The sequence below is a fragment of the Leptinotarsa decemlineata genome, unplaced genomic scaffold, assembly GCF_025532065.1.
Source record: "Leptinotarsa decemlineata unplaced genomic scaffold, Ldec_3_MD MMD2_tig00000035_RagTag_RagTag, whole genome shotgun sequence".
Classification (NCBI taxonomy): domain Eukaryota; kingdom Metazoa; phylum Arthropoda; class Insecta; order Coleoptera; family Chrysomelidae; genus Leptinotarsa; species Leptinotarsa decemlineata.
The window spans coordinates 16,022,521-16,046,096 of record NW_027412540.1 but is presented as its reverse complement, the minus strand read 5'-3'; the positions used below and the strand labels follow the sequence as shown (position 1 = coordinate 16,046,096).

The 23,576-nt window shown below is 34.6% G+C and overlaps 1 protein-coding gene across 1 annotated transcript in view; it reads right to left on the bottom strand.

The window, feature by feature from the left end:
- Positions 1 to 5,677: 5,677 nt before the first annotated feature.
- The window catches only part of RyR (Ryanodine receptor), a 41,492-nt gene continuing 23,593 nt past the window's right edge, over positions 5,678 to 23,576 (bottom strand). The window contains 44 exon segments of the mRNA XM_074171959.1: positions 5,678 to 6,094; positions 6,173 to 6,338; positions 6,396 to 6,552; positions 6,614 to 6,831; positions 6,834 to 6,952; positions 7,135 to 7,293; positions 7,348 to 7,721; positions 7,987 to 8,232; positions 9,191 to 9,228; positions 9,231 to 9,453; positions 9,455 to 9,919; positions 10,860 to 11,002; positions 11,005 to 11,177; positions 11,229 to 11,532; positions 11,535 to 11,590; positions 11,648 to 11,906; positions 11,991 to 12,080; positions 12,132 to 12,329; positions 12,332 to 12,452; positions 12,815 to 12,843; positions 12,846 to 13,156; positions 13,225 to 13,334; positions 13,857 to 14,081; positions 14,144 to 14,302; positions 14,383 to 14,685; positions 14,749 to 14,883; positions 14,885 to 15,023; positions 15,091 to 15,280; positions 15,338 to 15,583; positions 15,667 to 15,802; positions 16,820 to 17,761; positions 17,820 to 18,620; positions 18,673 to 18,951; positions 19,004 to 19,400; positions 19,402 to 19,700; positions 19,751 to 20,108; positions 20,171 to 20,519; positions 21,680 to 21,746; positions 21,749 to 22,076; positions 22,180 to 22,332; positions 22,388 to 22,525; positions 22,575 to 22,933; positions 22,989 to 23,158; positions 23,161 to 23,185. Coding sequence (XP_074028060.1) covers positions 5,935 to 6,094; positions 6,173 to 6,338; positions 6,396 to 6,552; positions 6,614 to 6,831; positions 6,834 to 6,952; positions 7,135 to 7,293; positions 7,348 to 7,721; positions 7,987 to 8,232; positions 9,191 to 9,228; positions 9,231 to 9,453; positions 9,455 to 9,919; positions 10,860 to 11,002; positions 11,005 to 11,177; positions 11,229 to 11,532; positions 11,535 to 11,590; positions 11,648 to 11,906; positions 11,991 to 12,080; positions 12,132 to 12,329; positions 12,332 to 12,452; positions 12,815 to 12,843; positions 12,846 to 13,156; positions 13,225 to 13,334; positions 13,857 to 14,081; positions 14,144 to 14,302; positions 14,383 to 14,685; positions 14,749 to 14,883; positions 14,885 to 15,023; positions 15,091 to 15,280; positions 15,338 to 15,583; positions 15,667 to 15,802; positions 16,820 to 17,761; positions 17,820 to 18,620; positions 18,673 to 18,951; positions 19,004 to 19,400; positions 19,402 to 19,700; positions 19,751 to 20,108; positions 20,171 to 20,519; positions 21,680 to 21,746; positions 21,749 to 22,076; positions 22,180 to 22,332; positions 22,388 to 22,525; positions 22,575 to 22,933; positions 22,989 to 23,158; positions 23,161 to 23,185 — 10,317 coding nt within the window. The 3' untranslated portion in view covers positions 5,678 to 5,934.

Here is a 23,576-nt window from a genome sequence, read left to right as displayed (position 1 = left end):
TGTTTAAATTTTCTCGTTTGCTTTAAAAAAAAATTAATTTGAATTTGTTATCCTAGTGTCCACAATTTCCACGACAAATCTCAAAGAACAAAAGAAAAACATTTTCCTTCAACAGATTGTCCAGTAAATTACAACCATCAGCAAAAGGAATGATAAATTCATCAGTTTGATAGATCAGTTTCATAGAATTATGGAAAATGGTCGAGTCACCAGGTTCAGTTGTTTATAACTTATTAAGTTGTAACATTTTCACAAAAATGTAGACACCAGTGAATCTAACTTGCAAATTCCAGTAGGTTCTCAATAATTATTTTATTTAATTTTTAAAACATCAGTAATGTGAATCACCAGGAATAATTAGAATCTCAATCAAAATTTGCAAAAAGACCTCACCCTGCAGGCATATCAGGTGGAGCCTACATACACTACAAGGTACAATGAAGTGGAAATTATTATAAAATAAATGGATGAAAAGATATCTTCAATCAATGATTATTGTTCTCTAAATATTCTTCACATAGTAGCTACAGTGGTAACTAAAACATTTTTGATGTTCCAATTGAATTATGAATTTTGGGGTCTTCCAAATTATTTCATGTTTCCTTTTCTTTATTCAGGTGATTATAATAATAATAATAATATTCATTTCTTTGGTTGAAAAGTACAGTTGAAAGAAATCAATACATAATTAACAAAGAAAATGTTGAGGCCAAAAGTAAATATAAAAAACATAAATTTAAATAACTACATGTAACCATATTATAAAAGTCAATCAAAATAATATAAACAACACATTAATTAACACAAACAGTTCAAAAGTATTGATAAACATTCATAAGTAATAGAAGTAACAGAAGTATAAATGTAAATAGTTGTAGACTATGAAGAAGTCAATATATTATAAAAAACACACAATTTCCCAAGTATTCTGTGATTCAAAGTAAAACACTTGAGCAAAACACTATAGCCAAATTTGTTAAAGCTGAAGATCTCAGGTTAGTTGATTAGTGAATTATTGAATGGTGTAACAAGTCCTTTGAATTAGCACGTTTTTTCAGCTGACTTTTGAATACATTAATATTTGGAGAATTCTTAAGAGTTATTGGAAGAATATTATATAATTTACACTCACTGAACTCCACGCTTTTTCATACAAAGTGTTTGTATGTATGTATGAGTGTTTGGTAAGATTGGATCTTTAAAACGAGTATTGTGGTTATATTTTGGAAGAGAGGACTGAAAATTGGATTCATTATTGTAAACATATGCACTAGCCTCTATTATACAGTGCTTTTCAGATAAAATTATCCACCTTCAATAACTTTTGTAATACTGGTATTTAGGAAGAATCCAAAAACACGTCAATTTATGTTGGAAGGGGTAAGCATTATGGCTTATTTAAACTTACTGGAAAAGCCACCCTCTCACCCCTAGCATCATCCTTTTTTTTTTAATTACTTCTCATATTTTTATGTAAAATTTGGATACTCCTCTTTGAGCTGATTTAAAAGGTGTATAATACTTGTAGGTTAAAGTGGTTAGTTTATGAGATAAACAATTTTTCTTTTAATAGCACAAATTTTACTTATTTTTTACTTTCACCTTATTTGCCTGTAATAAAATGGGTTGTACAACAGTTCAAACTCTTTAATCTTTTAAACTGTGCTATTTATTATGAAGTTACAATAAGTGTTCAAAATGAGTACCATTCACTTCCATACAATGGTATAATCTATTTTGAAATGCCTCTCTGACATTGCTTAATACGGCTGGATTTAATTGTCGACATTCATTTTCTATCCTGTCTCGTAAATCATCCAGAGATTCTGGTTGGGTAGCATAAACTTTTGTTTTCAAATACCCCCAGAAAAAGAAGTCTAGGGGTGTTAAATCCGGTGACCTAGGTGGCCACTCCATCATCTGCCCTCTTCTACCTATCCAACGAGCGGGGAATGTTTCGTTTAAAAATTGTCGGACAGGCATAGCATAGTGTGGGGGAGCTCCGTCTTGTTAAAATACCAGTAAATCTTCGGAAAGGTTATCATCATTTTCTATTATTGTTGTAATACGTGGGTCAACCCCTTCTCTGAGTAACTCAAGATATGATTCACCATTTGAATTTCCGTTGATGAAGAAAGGTCCGACAATGTGGTCATCTAGGATAACACACCAAACGTTTAACTTTTGGGAATGTTGTGTATGGAATTCACGCATAATATGTGGATCACTTTCAGCCCAATATCTACAATTATGCCTATTTACTAAGCCATTTAATGAAAATGAGCATTCATCAGAAAAGCAAATATTGTTTAACAATTGTGGATTGTTATTGATAAATTGCAAATTCGCAATACTCTAGACAACGATCAAAATCATCTTCATTCAACTCGTGCACCAACTTAACTTTGTATGGGTGGTACTTGAATTTATGTAGAACTCGGAAAACTGTAGAAGATGAAACACCGATCGCTCTACTTATTGTTGACAACGATTGGGGTTGTTGAGCCTCTAAGCTGACTTGCCCTAAAATTGCCACTTGGATTGCTTCGTTATTTACGAGTCCCTCTCGCTTATGCACTTTATTGCAAACAGACCCTGTTGTGGTAAATTTCTCCATCAGTTGAATTACATACTTATGAGTTGCATGTCTTCCGTCATGTAATTCATTAAATATTCTAGCAGCAGCTCTTGCACAATTATTATTTTGGTAGTATAAACCTACAATTTCAATTCTTTCTTGCAAAGAGTAAACCATTTCAGCGAAACAAAATAAATAATGTATCAAAGTACACTATCAATAGTGACTACAAATTCTAGTTGACAATGTCAAACTTTAATAAAAAGTAGAGTTTTTTGTTGTTTGGATTTTTGAAGTAGAATAAATAGCACAGTTAAACAGATTAAAGAGTTTGAACTCTTGTACAACCCATTTTAGTACAGGCAAATAAGGTGAAAGTAAAAAATAAGTAAAATTTGTGCTATTAAAAGAAAAATTGTTTATGTCATAAACTAACCACTTTAACCTACAAGTATTATACATTTTTGAAATCAGCTCAAAGAGGAGTATCTAAATTTTACATAAAAAATATGAGAAGTAATTTAAAAAAAAGGGATGATGCTAGTGGTGAGGGGGTGGCTTTTCCAGTAAGTTTAAATAAGCCATAGTGCTTGCCCCTTCCAACATAAATTGATGTGTTTTTGGATTTTTCCTAAATACCAGTATTACAAAAGTTGTTAAAGGTGGATACTTTTATCTGAAAAGCACTGTATAAGTACTGGCAATTGTAAGAATTTTTAGCTGTTTAAAAGCATATCTACATCAATCTCGGTGCCCTAGCTTAGCTATTATTCTAACAGCATATTTATGGAGGAGAAATATCCTGTTGACAGAAGCATTCATACCCCAATTGAGAATACCATATCGAAGGTGTGAATGGAAATTAGCATGGTAAAATGTCAAGAGTATAGTAGAGCTGCAGCGATCTGACATGAATCTAATAAAATAGCAGATTTTCTACAGTTTATTACATAGTGTATCAATATGTTGATTTCACATTGATTTTTCATCTAGAACAATTCCTAGCATATTTACAGTTTCTGCAAGACTAATTGTTTTTTAACTATTTTCATATAGTACCACGATTGTCCTTTGTCCACGTCTGCTGAACAATATGGTGTTAGTTTTAGATTTGTTGAGTTTTAAATTGTTCTTTTCAGCCCACAATATGATTTCGTCATATATATCCTCGGCAGTTTTTTGGAGTGCATCCATATTGTCTTCAACAATAAAAAAATTTGTATTGTCAGCATAACTTGTAACGAATGCCGTGTTTGTTTTACTCGTGAACGAAATTAGATCATTAGCAAATGACAAGAAAAAAGGACCTTAATTCGAACCTGGAGAACTCCCTGCATAATATCACAATTATCGCCCATGCACTGACCAATTCTCACTTTTTGCCTCCTGCCTATAAGATCTTACCAAATCATGTGGGACCCCTCTTAAGTTCAACCCGAATGGCTTGGAGAGACTTAACAATAGGCTTATTGCTCTACAATTGTCTTTTTTGAATAATGGACATACTGTTGCGAGCTTCAAAATAAAAATTCCATTTACAGAAGGCAGATTTATCAAATATGTCAAGGGATGACAAATTAAATGTGATGATATCTCAGTTATGAAAGCATGTGCAAGAGTGTGAAAAGCTATTGTTACATTTTCCCCGTGAGTTTGGCAATAAATGACTAGACTGTACAATTAAACTCAACTTCATTTCACTGCTACACTGACAATACAATACAAATAGTTCAACTGAAACTTCGGACAAATACTCAAATGTCTATTGCCTTATCAGAACACTTTCAACTAGACTTTTCGATCTGCGTGTTGGTAGTGTATATATATGGTAAGTAATGGCAGGTGACAGGTAAGTCCATGCAAGTTTCTCGAAGCGACGCGACATCTAAAACAATCGCGAAGCACATCGCGCGATCTTGGCCAAGTCACAATTGATTTACAACGACCAGCGGCGGCTGGCGTTATTTTTTTCAGGGGATGATTTACAGCACTATTGACATTTATACATTGGTAGATTGATATTCATTATATTTTCAGTAAGAGTAAAAATCTAAATATTCTTCAAAAAGTTTTTGCCAACCAAATTGGCACCATCAAGAAAAGCATAGTCATTCATCTACCGATTTGAATGGCAAAACTTGCGTCGAAAGCAAGTGTTTGTTTCAATTGAAAGGGGTATATTTTCAGGAGTGATTAGTTTTTTCAGGCATGTTATGGATATGAAATTTCGAATCTGGGTACGGATATAGGAATAAAATGATATCGGTTACGGATATGTAATTATTTCGGATTATCTGTTAGTATCGGATAGTGTATAGAAACTTTCTTATATTTTTTACCACTTTTATTTGTAACTATCGTTACCGCAGTTTCGTCCTATATGGACATTTTCAAACTAATCCAATAAAACACATTGTATCAGTTTGAAAATGTCCATATAGGATGAAACTGCAGTAACTATATTTACAAATGAAAGTGGTTAAAACATAGAAAGTTTCATTTCTTATTTTTCATGACATTTCCTTCCCTACATTGAATTGAGATTTTGGCTTCCTACTTCTCCACCTTCATACAAATAAATTGTGGGAATCTTCCAAAGATAGGAATAAAGCAATTAATTTCAAAATAAACCATTTACAAAAATAGGTAGGTCATGCAAAGAAGTAACTTTCAGGCATGAACTGGAAGAAAAAGTCTTCTCAAAACAACTACTTTCATATAAACTTATTACACAAAAGAAAGAATACTTTCGAAATAATTACTTTTATATGAACATTGAATTAGACAAAAATACTTTTTCCTATTAACTGGTAATGGAATTGAATCAGATATCATCCATAGGATTGCTACATAATATAGTATATGAAATTCCTAAAATTCCACGCACATGGAACACTGTCATTCTCAATGGTGGACATTTAATGTGGAATTAGACACTTTTGAGGGTTGTCATTCATAGGGGGCGAGAACTGGTTAACGGAGAACATATTTTAACAGAATGGCCAAATTTACTTTATATGGGTGATAATTATTTTCAATTTATTCTATTTGGAAATATTACCATAAAATTAGCTAAAAATTTTTAGTAAAATACAAATAAACGATAAAATATTTATAATTGAGACTCTGCACATACATCAGAAATACCAATATCAGCACTATAATGTAAGGCATACAATTTGGACTATCATCGACAAGTTTGTACTCTTATAAATATATAAGCTTATGTACAAATTACACTTCAAAAATATGCAAACTGCAATAAAATTTGCAGATGGTGACCAATATATCGTTGTCAATAGATTTTTTAAAGAAAAAAACTTTGAGCATAGAATATCATTAAATTAGATTATTTGCTAGCCTCCGCCACCTCCTAACTCATCCTCATACTGTTTACGGAAACAGTCACCTACTGGGAAGAAGTCCCAACATCGCTGCTGATACATATTCCACACATAAGTCTCTTGACCAGTATGCTCAGTGTCTGGTTTATTTATAAGATGCATAAGAAAGAACCTACAACAAAGAATGGCTCATAATAATAATACCAACCATTTATCATTGAAAGTAAATTGTAAAACCAAGTATACTAACATGTAATTAGCAAGATTGTGTTCTTGCTGTACGTGTGTATCAAAACCATGCGGAACCTTATCAAAGTAGTCTTTTCCTATACCACAAATAAAACAGTTGGACTCCATATCTTCTTTTACGCTCTCCAGCTGGTCACGAAGCTCACCAAAAGCGTCAATGATCAAACCTAAAACCGAAAATTATTCATAAAATCATTGAAAGGTAATTCAATTTGTATACTTGCCTTGGATTATAGCCAGCAATATAACAATTACAAAGAAGAAGAATGTTATATCAAACATAATTCGATACACTTCATAATCATCGCCATCTGGCGGTTCAATTTCATCACCTATACCACCGCCAGCCCTGACACCTTTATAGAGATGGAACACGAAGCACTGAAACCAAAATAAGTAATCAGCAGTTCAAACACTTTCAAAACAAATCGATGCCACTCACCGTTAACATATCATGACACTTTCGGTCAACAGCTTCGTCCTCTTCTTGTACATAAAATTTCCTGAAGAAGTTAAAAGCGATTACTGTGTAGATATACACAATGATCGTCAAGAGCATCACAGTGAGAACCAGCTGTTTTCCATTGTGGGTTACGGATTGTAAGATGGTACGCAGAGTTTTAAAACCAACAGCAACGTCAAGGAGATGAGCAGCAAAAAGAAATTGTTGAAGTTGCCTAGAATTGAGAAAGTGAAGTACCACAGAGAGTACAGAAAAGAGTTATCTGTTATCGTTACTCCAGATTTCCAGATTTGGTAACGCCAGTCGATATTGATGATCCTAAAAATACATAAAATAACCAGCCTTACAACAAATTCATATTAATTCAAACTAAGATTCATGACTTTCAATATTTTGTCTAAAAATTGTTATCCAATGATTGAACCTGATTGAAAATTCCATAACTTATTTATATTAGGTAAATAAAAAACTTCAGGGATGAGAATAATGTATCTACTCACAGTGAAATTATACTCTTTTTTTCTTCAGAATCTTGCTGTTGGAAAGATGTCTTTTCCATTCCCAGAAGATTACTAATTGATTCAAAATCATATGTTTCACTATACTTCTGCCTGACTTTTTTCTTAACGAACTTGTCCCAGTAATTGACCGGGAAAGACCTAAAGTAAAGAGTGGTAATGAATCGAGCATCATTACCATAAGATATACCTTACTTTGCCGAAATAACTAATTTATCCCAGTGCGATTTCAAATCATCATCCTCAGGCTGTTCAGCAATATATAAGCCTTCAAACTCCAACCTTCTAGCAATTTCTTTCTCTCTCTTGAATATAGCTAAAGGCACCTTCAAGTGATAATAGGCTATGAGCATTGCCAATGACACTATAGAATGCAACATCGCAGCTAATCTCATAACGTGTGCCATATAATAGAAATCTTCATCAACATGTACAAGTTCCGGTGAATCGTCTTCTTCGCCAGAATCTCCTGAACCCGACCCACTTCCATCATCAGCCCCTGAACCTTCGAGTATATCTGGGATTCCTTTACTGCCGCTCCCACCTATATCTTCATTTAAACTAGAGACCTGACAAAAATATTTTCAAAAAGTAGAACTGGAACCTGTGGCAAATACTTATCTCACATACTACAACTAAAACATTCTTCTTAACACGTATTTCACCAACCAAGTTAATATCATCAGAATCCAAACTATACTGAACTATAATAAAGCTCTTGATGACACCAACTTTGTTACTGAAATGTGTTTCGAAAATAGTGTTACAGTTCTGGTGTGTTGGAGAAGTATTTGTGTGTCTCATTTAAGAACTCTCTTAAGTGTTAGTTCTCACCTTGTAGAAGAGCAACATGAAGTTTATACAGAATGCCAACACCAATGCTACATATTTTAGATTGTAAAAGTTTCTTGCAAGGAATGAAACAGCTCTGTGACCATATGCAGCAAAGTTGATTTGAGAAACAGCAGACGGCTCTGTAGTGTGAACCTGTTTGCTTTCAGATTCAATGGCCTGCATCGCGGCTTGCTGAGCTGCTTGAGCTTCCACTTTCTCTTGCTGAGCTCTCTTGGCTTGTTCTCCCTGAAAATATCATCACGTTACATCTTTAGTTACTAATGGTGAATGGGACTAGATCAGGGAACATTTTTTTATTAACAAAAGACCTATATTGGCAGTGTCGGCCACATAGCCCCCGGCCCCGATATCGGGGAGTTCTTACTGATTGGGAATCCCTGTCTCTGCTGGCCAACAAGTTATCTAACTCAGATGGTTTTTTTCATCAACTTATTACTTTCTCACTGCCCCTCTGGACTTTCCTTAGAACATCTTTCTGATAGCTGAGTTGAGATTAACTAATTTTATTCATAAGTAGGTATACCTTTGTTATGTTGTTGTTAAGAAGTCCAAAGCTGGACTGCGAAAGAAAGTCTCACTGTCAATCTCAGTAAAACAGTACTAGTTACATTCAGAAAGGGTACATATACACGTAGAGCCCCAACTTTGAGTGGAAACCTGTTAACTACTACGGAATATATCAAAAACTTATGAAAACTATGGTTACTTATGCCTCTCGTGTAAAAAACTGGAACAAACATCAAGAGTTGAATTTTTAATTACAGGGGCAATTTTTACTATCCCACAGATGCTTTAGAGGTGATCCAACACCTCACACCATTACATTTTTGTGCAATGAAGGAAACAACAATAAATGCTTTCAGGTTTCATCAACCATTAAACATTAATTTTTGTTCTGGTGTTGGCAAAGTGTTTTCAATAGATTCATTTTACGCCAGAGGTTCCAATGCGAACTATCAAGAAGAAATGTCAGTTAGGCAACATAGGTAGGAAAGCATTGGTATGGTATTCTTAAGTCCAAAATGGATGAAACAATTGATGTTGAAATGAAGAGCCAAATTTAAAGCCCTTCGAACACCTTGCAAGTACTCTCAACATCTTCCATGTATATCTGATTGGATAGAGCCCATAGCTTCCTCGGTAGGAAGGTTCACAGCTAATTTCGTTGTTAACTTTTATGTACTTACCCAAGCAAATCAGACAAAGATAATGGTTGTTCAGGGTTTCAGCATCAGCATGCTCCCCAGTTTCTTCAGGAGTGGTTTCACCATCACCAGATGATGGTTGACTTCCTTGTGGTGACTCATGTGCTGCCATTTTGTACTGCCCATTATCCTCTTTAGTAATATCAAGACCAAATGCTTGCATCTGAGTATTCTGTTCCTCTGTCGATGGTAATGAAGGCAGTACCCTCATGGGACCCACTTTCTCTTCTTGAACGACTTGTATGACTGTGTTCCTCAATTACTGGACCTCTCATCAATGACATAAGAATACCCAAAATATACCTTACCACAATAACCATGCCGAAGCCTGAATAGTAGAATGCAAAGAAAATCAGTTTGAAGAAGCCAACAAACAACTCCGTAAAAGTCATCTGCTGCATCTCTGATATCTTGTGTTTGATATTAGAAGGGCTCAAACAAGATAACCCATAATATATTCCACCTTTTATCGATTTGTATATTCTCTGGAATTGGTTTTTGGAAGCTCGATCTTCTTCTTCATCAGTCATGTAACTGTAACTAGTTGCTCTTGTTGGTCCACCACCACCAGACTCTTCAACAGCCATCAATCCACTTGCATGCTGCATTTCAAAGATGGCATCTTCACAGAAATTGATGAAAGCCTCCAATTTCTCCTTGTCACCTCCTTCAGTCACAATAGAGTAGAAGAATGCTCGTTTTGATTCCTAAAAAATATATTTTCATTTTTCTTCAATTCATTAAATTGGGAGACACTAAGAGAATGGAATTAATGTATGAGGAACTGCCAAGGGACGTACGCGACTGTATTTCAAGTGAAAAATCTATGTTATTGAATGGTGTACGGAGAGATTGGTAGAATCCAACCTCATACACAAGTCAATGAAAATATTCTCGGACAGTGAAGCGGCATTGGAAGCTTTTTGGCTCCTATCGAGCAACGTCTAAATTAGTAGCAAATTGCCAAAAACGACTCCCCTCAATAGAAAGACTTAACAAATTGTCTCTGGTCTGGATTCCTGACCATACTGGCCTGTTTCCCTTGGCCTGTCTCCCTTGCAAAGGAGGGTGCTGCAAGCAACTTCATCGAACCACAACCTGTCTTTGGCATTGCATTCGGGTTTGCCAAACAAAGATTGAACACCTGTATGACAAGAGCATAGCCTGCCCCGCTGCGGAATGAATCAGGTTTTCAGAGTTTGGCAGAGCCATGCTCTTACCATTTGACCTGAAAGATCACGCACCATATAAACTAATCGGCTTCGTTAAGAAGCTGGGTTTATTTGGTCGTGAATAGGTATGAGTCACAATAAACTCTCTCGGGTTGCGGTGTGGGGTCGAATAGTTCCACTCACTTTTAACCTAACCTAACCTAACGAGGAACTTAGCAAAAAAATCAACAGTTAAAAGTTTCAAACTGAACATGCTACCTGAAAAAATATATGTACGAATGACATTAAGGTAATCCTACACTGAAGATTACTAAAAAAAACTGACTGTTTTATATTGGCAAATATATATTAATTAGGGAATATTTATTTGGAAAGTAAAACCTCACAAAGTTAGTGATTTATATATAGATATGTACCTAATAATAAATAACACCTCCTGAGTCACAAAGTTGGCAAATAAGCAAGAAGGTCTTACCTTAATTTGTGGTTTTTCCCATTGTTCAATGTTGGATTCTTTTATTTCAAAGTAAACTCTTTCAATCCGTTTGCTACCACCCAAAATTTCTATACGCCCCAAAAATGGTTCAAAATAGTTGAGAACAGAACCAGCAGTTTCAAAAACCTAGCAAGTCTTGGTTCATTTGGCATATGCTCTGACAAATTTGTAAGGAGTACCGCCAAGTTGAAACCAATTTCTTTAGCTGGCTCATGGAATCTATCAATGAAGCCAATGTAATCCAATTTACCATCATGGTTAGTTTCACAACAGGCCAACAAAAATTCTATTTCTTCTCTGAAAAATAAGGAAATAAATCAAGATTATGGACTATTGGATTCAACTTACGGAGTGTAACTCTTTTGCTGTTCCATTTTGTCCTTAAAATCTTTTGGATACACCCATCCATCACTATTTAAATCAATTTCTTGGAAAGATGCCGAAGAAGTAAGATCTTTCAATTTCAAAAACATGTCAAAGTACTTCAAGATTAGTTCAACATTGCTAGCACTCTCAACCAAAGTGTCAACCATTTGTTTACCAATAGTACCATTGACTACATTACCCTCCAACATTGAGAGCATCATAGTAATCATGTCTTTTTGCAAATTCAGCAATTCTTTGAGCAAATCCACTTGGCTAGAATGTTTGAAAGTTTTTCTTGCATGTGAGAGAACAAAAAAAGGAAACCTCCCACCGCATCCCACAATCTAGAAAAAGAATATATATGTAGGTATTCAGAAATCGAAGTTTTTATTTTTCATTACCTGGAATGGGCTAATGCTTGCTGGTTGAGAGTACACGGTCCCTGAATAACTTCTGTGAGTGTGTTGAATACCTGACTGGCGACCTCTATTGCTTTGAAAAAAATGGCTTTACCAGCTGGATCTATCAGTTCTTTGCTGGAGTAATGCCAGTAAAAGTCCATGATGGACTCTTGAAGTCTCAACAGGTAATCTACAGTGCATATTACCACATTTACTGTAGTCGTGTTTCCGGCTTGAGTTCTCAAATAATTTTGCCATTCTAAAAAGTTGAAGCACAACTTGTAAACTAACTGTTTTTATCATAGTTTCCTTTTTATAGAATAATTTTTCAATTAAATATTACCTAAGTTGTGGCCTTCACAGGTCAATTGAATGAACCTAAACAAAGCACAAGTAAATTCTGCGTCATGCATATTCTTCTCACCAGCAGCTCCTAAAAATATCCCTTCATCATTCTGACAGATTTAATGAAACAAATCAGTACCTTCAGAACCAACACCAAGGCCTTCAGCTTTTGTGTTCCTCTCAAATGCATCCAAATCTAAAACTCCACAGCTATTCATGAGACCTGCAATACTGGTGAAAAATCCTACATCTTTCTTTTCCTTCAGATGGTTTAACATTCCCATCTGTATCTCAAAATTACCGCCTCGCAGAACAGAAATACCCAACTGTAATGTTTCATCACCATCTCTGAAGGAACGCCTTTACATGCAGATATGTGAAGAAGAACCATCTCTGCCACTCCTCTGTTAGCAAGTCGGGCTTGGTTGAAAAGAAGCTTCTGTTTTTCCATTTCTTGTTCCTAGTAAAATAAAATGGGGTGACGAAATTTGTTTCTCCAGTATTTTATGTTATGGATTAGATAGTTCTCAAAGCAAGCTATGACTTTCAAATCAATCAATATAGGGTATTTTAATGATATGACAAGTTATGTTGAATTAGAGAAACTGTATATAGGGTCAAATCTTGACCCTATATACACTAATGATAGACCTACTTATCTGAAACACTTATCTACTTTATTTTTCCTAACTCATCAAGAATATCAGGTATGTATTATGATTACAGGAAATGCATCTCACCATCATTTTTCTCATCGTCCTCTGTGTTAGCATTCAATAAAAATATTAATCGGGAAATTCAAAGTTAACTTCAAATACTTACATGAATAGAAGAAGCGCCTTCTTCGCCCTCTCCGCACCCTCTTCTTCTTCACCATCTTCTTCTTCTTCACCACATGATTTTGCAATGATTTCAGCGTAGCTCATATAAAGTGGATCCTCCTGTAAAGCTCCTGACCTCTCGGTCATAGCTCCTCGGCAGAAAGTTGTAACTAATTGTGTTAAAGGATCAGGCTTCCCTTCCTCCTCCTCTGCATCTTTCTTTGTCAGTTCAGAATCTTCAAAACTTTGCGTGAGGTCTTCTATCATTACTTCTTGTCCTACGTTCTCATCTTGAAGCCAAAAATCACGGTATGTGCGAATGAAGATATTAATTGCACGATGTCTACAAAAAAGAGTTATAAAACAATTGAATATATGTGGAGTGGTATTAGTTGGAAAACCAAGACACACCTGCTCAACTTGTATAAAGGAGTCATTCTGAGGCAAGCTAGTGCAGCCCTTTTTCTAGCAGCTCCTAAAACTCTTTTCCACCCATCGCGGTTATTCTTTGGTTTGGAAGCCTGTTAGTACATGATAAGCAAAATTGTTAAATAGTTAGAATCACACAGTAATTTCAAGCAAGTATTAAAAATGAACGGGAAACCAAGCCACTCAACGAACCTTGGCAAACTGTGCAAAGAAGCTTGTCGGAAGCAAGAAAGTACCGCACGCTTCCTTTGAGTTGAAACAACACTTCTGTAAACACCTTTCTGCTGCTGTTGTGGATGATCGATCTAGTATGCAATGCAAAACAAATGAAATTGAATAAAATGCTAACCTAAAGTAACGAACTAAATTGCGAGATGAAATAATATTCAAATAAAGCACCTCTCCATCTTATAAAACATTCAGTGAAAGTTTTCTTGCCAAAATGAAGAATATGCCAATATCGACAATATTATGGTTCCAAACTTGGTTGAAAGGTAATTCAATTAAAATAAAATGTTCAAATTCAAGTAAAAAGGCAAATAGTAAAAGAGTTCATCGAAAAAAACTTGAAAACTGTGCATTTATGAAAAAATTATAAAATATTTTCAACTCACCATATGAAGCCCGTACAATACTTTACTCATAGCAACAATCCTATCTACAGTTTCTTCCAGTTGGTTCTTGCCGTTGTTATCTGTTGCAGTAACTGAAACACTTTTCTTACTACCCAACTGACTATAAAGATAGTGCTGCCAGGACATTTCATCAGCGGGGTCAATTTTATCTGGCAAGGTGAGTTGTGTTTTCGCAAAAACAATAATATCTTGTTCGTTCATTTTCTAGAATTGAATATTTTTTATTGTATAAATATATGAATGATACATACTCATCATCAACTGACCTTAAGAAATCGATCTTTGCAATGTTGGACCAGTTCTTGCTCTCGTCCTGCAAAAAGATTTAGACCAACAGGAAGCAAGCGTTTCAAACAGGCTACCATCAGTGAAGCTTGAATTTCTTTATCTTTATTCCTTTTTTTGTCACGATGCTTCTTTTTTTTCTGTAGCAAACATGAAAGAAAGCATAAAAATTTTGTGAAAAGTGAAATTCAAACATACTTCTTTAAAATAATGTTATTACCTTTCCAACTGTTGGTTGACTGCCATCAGGAACCACTGACCTGCGTGTTGCTGTTGGCATTATTAAAATCATATTATCTATTTCATTCGCGGCAATGAAATTCTGCTCTTCCCTGAGGAAGTATTGGGATTTCGACCAAATGTTGAAAATTTCGGCCACATGATTATACAAATCTTCAGCTTCTGCAACATTGTGCCTCATCCAATGGTTTCTTTGTAAGTCTACATATTTAATAAGAAGAGGATAGAATGAATATATATCTCTCACTAAGAGATGCCAATCCTCTTGAATTTGAGTTTCGATCTAACAAAAATAGAAATTTGGAAAACAGATACACTTATTTTAAATATTCATTATTTCACTCACTTGTGATGTGTCATCGGAAGAACTTTTTATGAACCCTCTCAAACTTTCTTCTTTGTGAAACATAATTTCAGTTCTTTTTTTCACTCTCTCTGCTAATGGAAGGAAGGGATCTTTTAGTAATTCTTCGCTACTGTTTTATAATTATTTGCTGAGTATAGGCTGCTATTCTTGTCATCCATGGAGAACTATCATTGCCAATGTTCTTTTTGATGAGTTTGAGAACATTTTTAAGCAACTGATTCATATGTTCAGCTGTCACCATTGAAACATGAGTTCTGTGAATAAACATTTTCGGTAATGAGTTAAAAATCTATGATAGTAATATTTATTAGTTTCTCTTACCCTCCAGTAGGGCTGACATTGTCGGGACCTTGTGACCACCAAAATGGAAGATATGAACATAACATAGGCATGATAACATCGATAATTTGGGGAGCATCCGCATACGTTTTCTCACTTTCTACAAACTGATCTACTTCAGAAAGTATTGCTTCAAGAGTTGGCATAGAATTTTCCATCCTTGCCATTATGTCTGAAAATTGAAAACAACAGTTTCAACTAGTTTTTAAACTAGAATTAGTTTAAGGACCTTGAGCTTCTAATGAGTGATCAGCAATTCTGTTCAGCAGGGAGAACTGATTATGCTTATTTAAATGTGGTTCCAAGAAGGCAACTGGAAAAGTGGAACTAAAAGCTCCCATACAAGACCCCAGAGCTGGTTTATACTTCTCCATTTCAGTTTTCAAATATTTTCTATCGTGTGATAACGTAGGATCAGTTCCCAGAGTGTACAAAGACTGTAAGATTTTGTATGATGCCACCTGAATTTCGTCCACTGAAAAATATATAATACTTCATTGTACTATTCATGACAGATGATACTATTATTATAAGTTGTAAAAGTAGTCATATACTTACATAAAAGATCACTCCCATATTCACAATTTGCTAAGTGATCAAAAAGAGAAGTCAAAACTGGTAAAATAACTGCATTTACGTAGAATAACGATGTTGAAGTTTTTAGATGAGTGCCTCTCAGATGACTGTATTTTCCCTGTTGAAAATCAAAAAAATATTTCAGTCTTTATTATTTAAAGCATACAATCTGAACAAATTTTCATTACAGGTCACTCATGTCATAGTTTTAATATCCATAGTTATAATTACAAAAATTAAAAACAAAATACACGAAATAACTAAAAAATATAAATCAGGAACTGTGATCCTATTAAATTTTTGAAAAATATTTATTTCAGTCTTATATACTCACAACTGCAATATGTAATTTATATTTGGGGATCAGCCAATAAAACCTTTGATATCTTTACAAAATAAAACTATTAAATGCATATATAAATTATTGCACTCAGAACCAACAGTGAATTTGTATAAACGAAAAAATTTATTAGACACTATACAAACAAAAAATTTTTTGTTTCATTCATTCAATAACAAGTAAGTCAAAAATTTCAAACATAAATTTCATAGAAATCAATAATATTAATAACACTAGACAAACAAAATTATTATCAGTTATTAATTTAAAATCTAATTTTGGACAGAAATCAATTTATAATAATAATAACAACAATTTATTTTTCCAAGAAACATACAATGTTTATAGCAGGGTGAAAACAATAATTCAAAAACTAAGTATAAAATAACTAAGTAAGAACAGACCACAAAAAAAAAGCATTCGGCAGCTCATTATAAAAGTTGATACCTTTATAATAAATCGAATTTTGCCCAATATTTGTTATAATTTTCATTAATTTTAAATTGCTTGAATATCTTGTCAAATGGTTGTGTTGGTCACTATTGATTTTGAAGGTCAAATTTGAATGTACGACAAATATAATAATAGTTTTTTTGGTTTATACAAGTTGACTGTTGTTGGATATATATATATATATATATATATATATATATATATATAATATATATATTAATATATATTATATATATATATATAATATATATATATAATATATATAATATATATATATATATATATATATATATATAATATTATATATATATAAAAATTCAAAGTCAGAAAATTTCCACATACCTCCTGTAAATTGATAATTGTATGACCTAAATCATCGGCGGTATTATTGAAAAATGTCAACATTGAAGTTCTGATGAACTCTGGGCAATTTTTCACTAAAGACTTGGCATCAATTCCTTTTACTAAAACCTGCAAACATCTGACTGTAATCCTGACGTCAGCTCCAAAGGCAGCTAATCGAGATCTTAAGAGGTTTGCTAGTTTGCAGAATAAGGCAGCCACCATTTCTTTTTCTTTCAAGCTCGCGGCTCCAACATTGTTTGTAGCTGTGGCTATGGCTATGAAATAGTTCCTGTGAGTGGAGAAATACTTTTCCATCAGAGGAAGAACGACCTTTGAGAAAAATTTTATGTCACGTGATGATGTCTTATAAGAACTCCTTCTGCTGAATGTTTGGGAGGGTTTCAAGAGTTTCATATTAATTGTTGCTCTATCCAAATACTGAATAAGTTTTTCCAGTAAGCTGTATGCGAAACGAAGTTCCACTGATGGACCAGCAGTTGACTGCTCTGTCTCTAATTGACCACCACGGTTAGGCCTGTGCAACTTGTAACCTTGATACTGAAGATACTTTAAGAATTCTTGTGATCTTTCTCTATCTTTTTTCTTCTCTTTATCGGTCAATAAGTCGTAAGGAACCAGCTGAGGATGTATTCCGCCTCCACAAGTATTCAATTCTTCCTTTTTCTTTCTTGCCCAAATATCATGAGCATTCTCTGCCAATCTTTCAGCCATGTTCTGCATTTCTCTTGATAATGTGAGGTTCGTCATGTCCACAGGATGGGGGTTATAATTAAAAGCTGAGCTGTGTTCCCCAGATTGCCTCATACCTGAATTTCTACTGTTTGATGGTAAATCTACCTCAGTATGCTCAACAGACCAGCCTATGGCTAAAAGAGCTTTCAGGGATTCTCTCACCGGTTCTTTATATCTTTCTTTTTCCTGGAAATAAATATGATACAATTAATATCAATGTATCCCAAACCAAATCTTTACTTACATAATCATTCAACATTGCATAGGGTTTCAATCTAGGGTGGGTCTTGTTTCCATCCCAACCCGAATATGTCTCTCCATACTGCCAACCATTCTCCAATTTCCTAGAACCCCAAGCATCGTGATAGTGTTCAGAAAACTGCTGAACTATATTATTCAAATCATTGTTCAGAACAACTGATGACGTATTGATCGGTTGAGGGTTGTAAGGACCATCAGGACCAGTCTTTGCAGATTTACTGGTGTACCATTCATCATCATAGTTCTTTGAAAGAGAGTAGTCTGGTGGTAAAGCACATCCAATTGCTGTCAAACAAGGCAGAGCTTTTCCAAAAAGTTCTGGTTCGTAATCCATTTTACTTAACGAATCGAAGATATTCGAAAACAACATCATAGTTAACCTCTTTTCTTCATCGCTAGATGATCCATATATTCCCTGCCCACTAGTGGTACCGTAATATTTAGCACATCTGTCATAATGCAAAGTTAATAATCGAAGAGCAACTGTTGTATATTCAGATAAATTGGAAACATCAACGGTTAGCTTTCTGAGAAGTTTTAGAAGCATTGATGGTTGTATGGCACTAGTTAAAGCTACCAAAAAATCTGATACCGCTTCTCTTTGTCCTTTAGTGAGCATACGATTCTTTGATAGTCGGTAAACTGTGTGCAATGTTGCATCCAATAGTGAAGCATAGTTTTCAGCCTCACTATAAAATTTGCTATGTTGAATGAGCAGTGGAAGAATGGAGTTTCCTATATAACGATTCATACTCAGAGCCATATCAGATTCACTACCATCATTCTATAAAAAAATGTACATTTAATGAAAAAACATTCAAGTACCTAAATCTTACCCTATCAAGCATAGTTGCACATCTCAAGTCGGGAAGAAAAGCTTCCTCCAATAACCGAAAGAACAACTCTTGAGTTTCAATTCCATATACTCTCTCCAAAAACAAAACTACTGACTGTTTATGACCAGGTATTAAGCCAGATGGCATGTCCGACTTTGGCCGTTCTTCCCCAGCTGCAGGGTTATGAAGGCTAAATCTTAAACTCAGTACACCTTGAAGATCCTCTAGTGGCACCAAAGACCTCAATATGGCCCTTGCTCTCAAGGATTCATTTTTGCCCTACAAACCAGTCAATTACTATTATATTGACCTAAATTCATCTTATACTTACCAGAGCTATAACTGAAGAATCGGGAGCACACCTACCAAGCAGATCCACCAAGGTACAATAAAAATTAAGGATTGCAGCTCCTGTATCAATGTAATCTTCATCATCATCGCTTTCAGGCAATGGGTGTGTAAATTGAGCACAGTTAACAACGGTTCCTTCCGCTTCATCCATCATTTTTCTCCTATCAGCTATCCTTTCAGACATCTTGTTAGCATCTACTATTGCCTTCAAAAGGCCTTCGCCTTCACCCCTCAAGGCAGGACCCAAGCATTCTGGTCTTCTAATCAAAAGTCTGATAACTAAATTAGCATTTTCCTCTACACTTTCCCCGTTTACCCATACGCAGAACCTGAGAAAATCTAAGTATCTTTCTCCTTCAACTGGATCCCATCCAAGACGGGTAACCTTTTTCAACTAGTTCTGAATTTGATTGTAAACCACACCTAGACAAGTAAATAGCGATTTTCTCTAGATAATGCTCGCGAAGAGCCAATGCTAGTTCTGTATTCTCCATGAGAGACGAGTATGAAACGTCCAATGGAGTTGACCCTCTCAAGCTAGGTCTAGACAGAAGGATATTGCTATTGTCTAGTAAAAAGTCAAAATGTTCGAACATGGCCTTCTGATTCTGTCTGCCAGTCCTACAGAAATAGCAAAGAAAACGACAACAAGCTACAACCATTTCATGAGATGTATCCTAAAAAATTACATTACAGTTTCTATTTACAAAGCTTGTTATCAACCAACCTTTTCCTTAATAACAACCTCTCCTTCAGTGGCTTGCTGTTGAGTACTTGCATCAGATTGAGCCTGAGATCGTCTTCCCAAAGTGTTAATCATCACTGCCATTACATTTTCGTGGATACGTAAAACTCTTATAAGATCAGGGTGCTGGAAAAATGTATGATTGTTAACAAGTTTCCATAGTCTTTCTCTCATTAATTCTTCTTCTTCCTGAGACATTTGTACTGGCAGTAAGGCTCTTATTTGACTCAAACCCACCCACATTTCAGCAACATCTTCTTTTGTCTTGATATTGATGATGTAAGTTTTTTCTAATGCTCTGATCAGCTCGCCAACCGAATCATACTGTCTCACCAACAAACTGGCAATACGATAATATATGTCACTATTTTTAAAAATTGGTTCATATTATCATTCACTCACCTAAACATTTCTTGGACCAGTTTAGGTGTCTCGATTTGTGTTTCTTCAGCCCATCTAACTATAGTACTAATCAAAACTTTCCTGAAGTTCTCCTCTGGGGTTTTCTTTTCAGGACCTGGGTCTTCTTTGGGCTCTTCTTCTAACTCTTTCACAGCATTTATCAAGTTGTATAATTTTTTAATTGGTCCAGGTTTTACCAAGTCATCAGGATTTTCTTCTACTTGGGGTGCTAACAAAGCTTGTAACGAGACATGTTTCATGAGCTTGTCATGAAAATTATTCATTCTCTCACAAAGATCTTCACCTAATGGACAGTTGTCCTTGTCTTCTTCCTCTAAGTTTTTGAAACCTAAAACGTTCCGAAACTGTAACGGAGGATATAAGAATTGTCTTTTCCAAATATTTAGCATCAAACCACTGAGAAGGGACAATAGACACTACAGGTTACAAATTCCAAAATCAAATTAGGTAGGATGAGGCCAAGTATACTTTTGTACCTCAAAGGTAGTTTTCTAGCTGAAGCCATTCTGCTAATTGTCAAATCAAATATAAAAAATAATATCAAAATAAACCATGAATATTACTGAAGTTTTATCCCAACACCAAACCGTTATTTTAACACCTCAATACGTGTTTCAATCACCAAGTGATCATCTTCAAAAGGAAGATTAAACTACGTTAGTTTCAATTAACAAGTGATCATCTTCAAGAGGAAGATTAAACTAAGTTTAATCACTTGGTGATTAAAACACGTGTCAAAGTGTTAAAAATAACGGTTTGGTGATAGGTTAAACTCCAGTAATATTCATGACTACACCAAATGTTCCAAACAGTGCATTACAAGTTCAAAATAAGCGAACAAAAAATACCCAAAATTAAATTGCCTACTGAAACTACTAGGTTGAAAATAAAAGGCTTCTACAAAATCTACTACAGCTTGAAAAAATTAAATCCATAAAAAATCTTGCAAAAAAAAAGCTTCCATATAAAAAGAAACTACTTTCTAGGGCCTCAAAAGAATTGACACGCGTATATTCACTTACTCAAATAATTTAGACACAATTTTGAGAACTGCCTTCCTCAATAGTTTGTGGATATAATATTCAACTTCATCAAAGATTTGAAAAAAATATGTTACTATCGTCAGAGTTATATAAAAGGCAGAAATATGTGGTAGATGGGTAAGTTTGTTTGCACTTCTCTGATTAACTGTACATGTTATAAAATCAACATCAACGTTAGTTACACTTCAGTGAATAAAAATTGCTCTTCTATAATTATTTCCAAGAAACTTGATTTTGTTAAAATACAAATTTACTATTTATTTAAAAATTAGTTTTATTCACTGAAATTTGCCATATTTCCTATGAAAATATTTAGTAGTTAACACTTTATAATCAGCTGTATGAATTATTTCATTATTATCAGTTTGTTAAAATGATGACATGACTTTCAAATCATACGCTTGCCAATATCTTTTTAACGTACCTGCTATTCGCTTAAACTTACACAAAATGGCATTCATTTGTTCCCTTGGAGGACACCTGAATTCCCTAGTCTTTTTAGCTGCTACCGCGCAGAAGGCAAGTCGGATTGCTTAATCTCGATGTAACGTCTCAACTGATCTGTTTGCAATTCGCTCACGAAATCATGACTGAAAGCTATAATCGACTCGACTCTGTGTCTCAATTGGATGTCACACAGATGGTGTAAAAGATAACACATTTGTAACTTGGCTCCTTCAGCCATTTTCATTGAAAGGAGACCTTTTCGGTGTTCATCTTTGCCGTCTTTTTGGAATAAAACGTCCCAAGTTTCAGGGCAAATCATTATAAGTAGTTTTTCAACATCCTCGTCTGTAAGCATGCCAACCAACAATAAACGATCAACGAGTTTTAGAAGAGGTCTGAAAATCAAGAATAACTCTTAAATTATAACTATTTAAAACACTTTCAATAATTCAAAATATATTTTTAAAGTCATTTTTACTCTGATTGCTGTTAACTTACAAAAAAAGATTTTCATTGGATCCACCAATTGGATCTCTGTTATGTACTTGGTTAGTCTCTACAGATTCTGCCAAAGCCATCATTACATAATCCCTTACAATGTCAAGAGGAAAATGAGGTGAATAGAGTTTTTTTATGTTTTCAATGTTTTCCCTTGAAAATAAGCATTACTGATACAAAAATCTTACAAATAGAATACACAACTAACGTTATATCCGACATCTTCATCTGGGGTTGTATAGACTCCATTTTGAGTCTTCTCAAACTATGTCCCATTTCAGGATCCTCATACATATCTTTCAGCTCCTGGCCAATGGGTATAACATACTCATTCTTGCATACTTCCCTGAAATACCAAATATTCAATGAAAATTACTTAAAGCAGTAAATCCTACATTGTAGTTGCCGTGGATTCCAAATGGACAGCAATCAGTAAATCATAGAAGCCTTGACGTAGGGGACCACTCATATACTCAGACTTGATAGCATAAAGCAGTTGCTTCTGGTCAACATGTTTACAGAGTACATGGGCTGCTTTGTAATTGCTCTGGTAACATAGAGCAGCATATAAAGTTAAAGTGTGCGCGTGAAAGCTCAACAATTTATCCATTTCAATTAGTTCCAATATATCGATGCAACGATCTTCTTCTGGAATGTGGAGAGCAAGCATTGAAATCGGGTCCTCGCATAACATAGACCAACCTCGGATATCAGATAACTTCAAAGCATGCACTTGAAGACTCTGATTGGGAACCTAAAGAAAAAACAAGTCATATTCTCGATGAGAGCCTCGGCAATCATGATCTCACCCTTGCCCACTGGTGTGGTTTTAAACATTGGACTTTCAACCTTGGAGGAAACTGAGGAATAACATGTCTGGCACTGTTTTGTAGAACAGCAGCAGATAATGGCAGACTTGTTGAAGTTCTGCCCAATTCAAATTGTAGGACCTCCTTACTTGTTGCTTCAACAAATATTGCGGAAATAGTTTTGTTTCAGGCTCCATCTATAATAATATCAAAAAGTTAATATTCTATTCATTTCTGAATCATATTTATATACTGATTTTGAAATAACAAGGCTGTAACGAACATTCTGAGCAGTTCCAGTTGAAAGATTGATTAAACAAAGTGATATATTCATTAGGATTAATCGAGATGGTTTAGAAAAATGTGAGTTGGTTAAACTCTAAAAAATCAGAAATTCACAATTCGAATTTTCAAATTTCTATTTTTTGTTTATTTTTAAAAGGGTACTCAAACTTGTGATTACCCTTTGGGAAGAAGAAACAAAAATAAAGACACAATTCAAAACAAAAAAAGGACCTAAATGGTTCACTCGTAATAATATACAGTGCATTTCTTTAATGCCCCCCCTTTATTTTTTGAGCTGGTCAT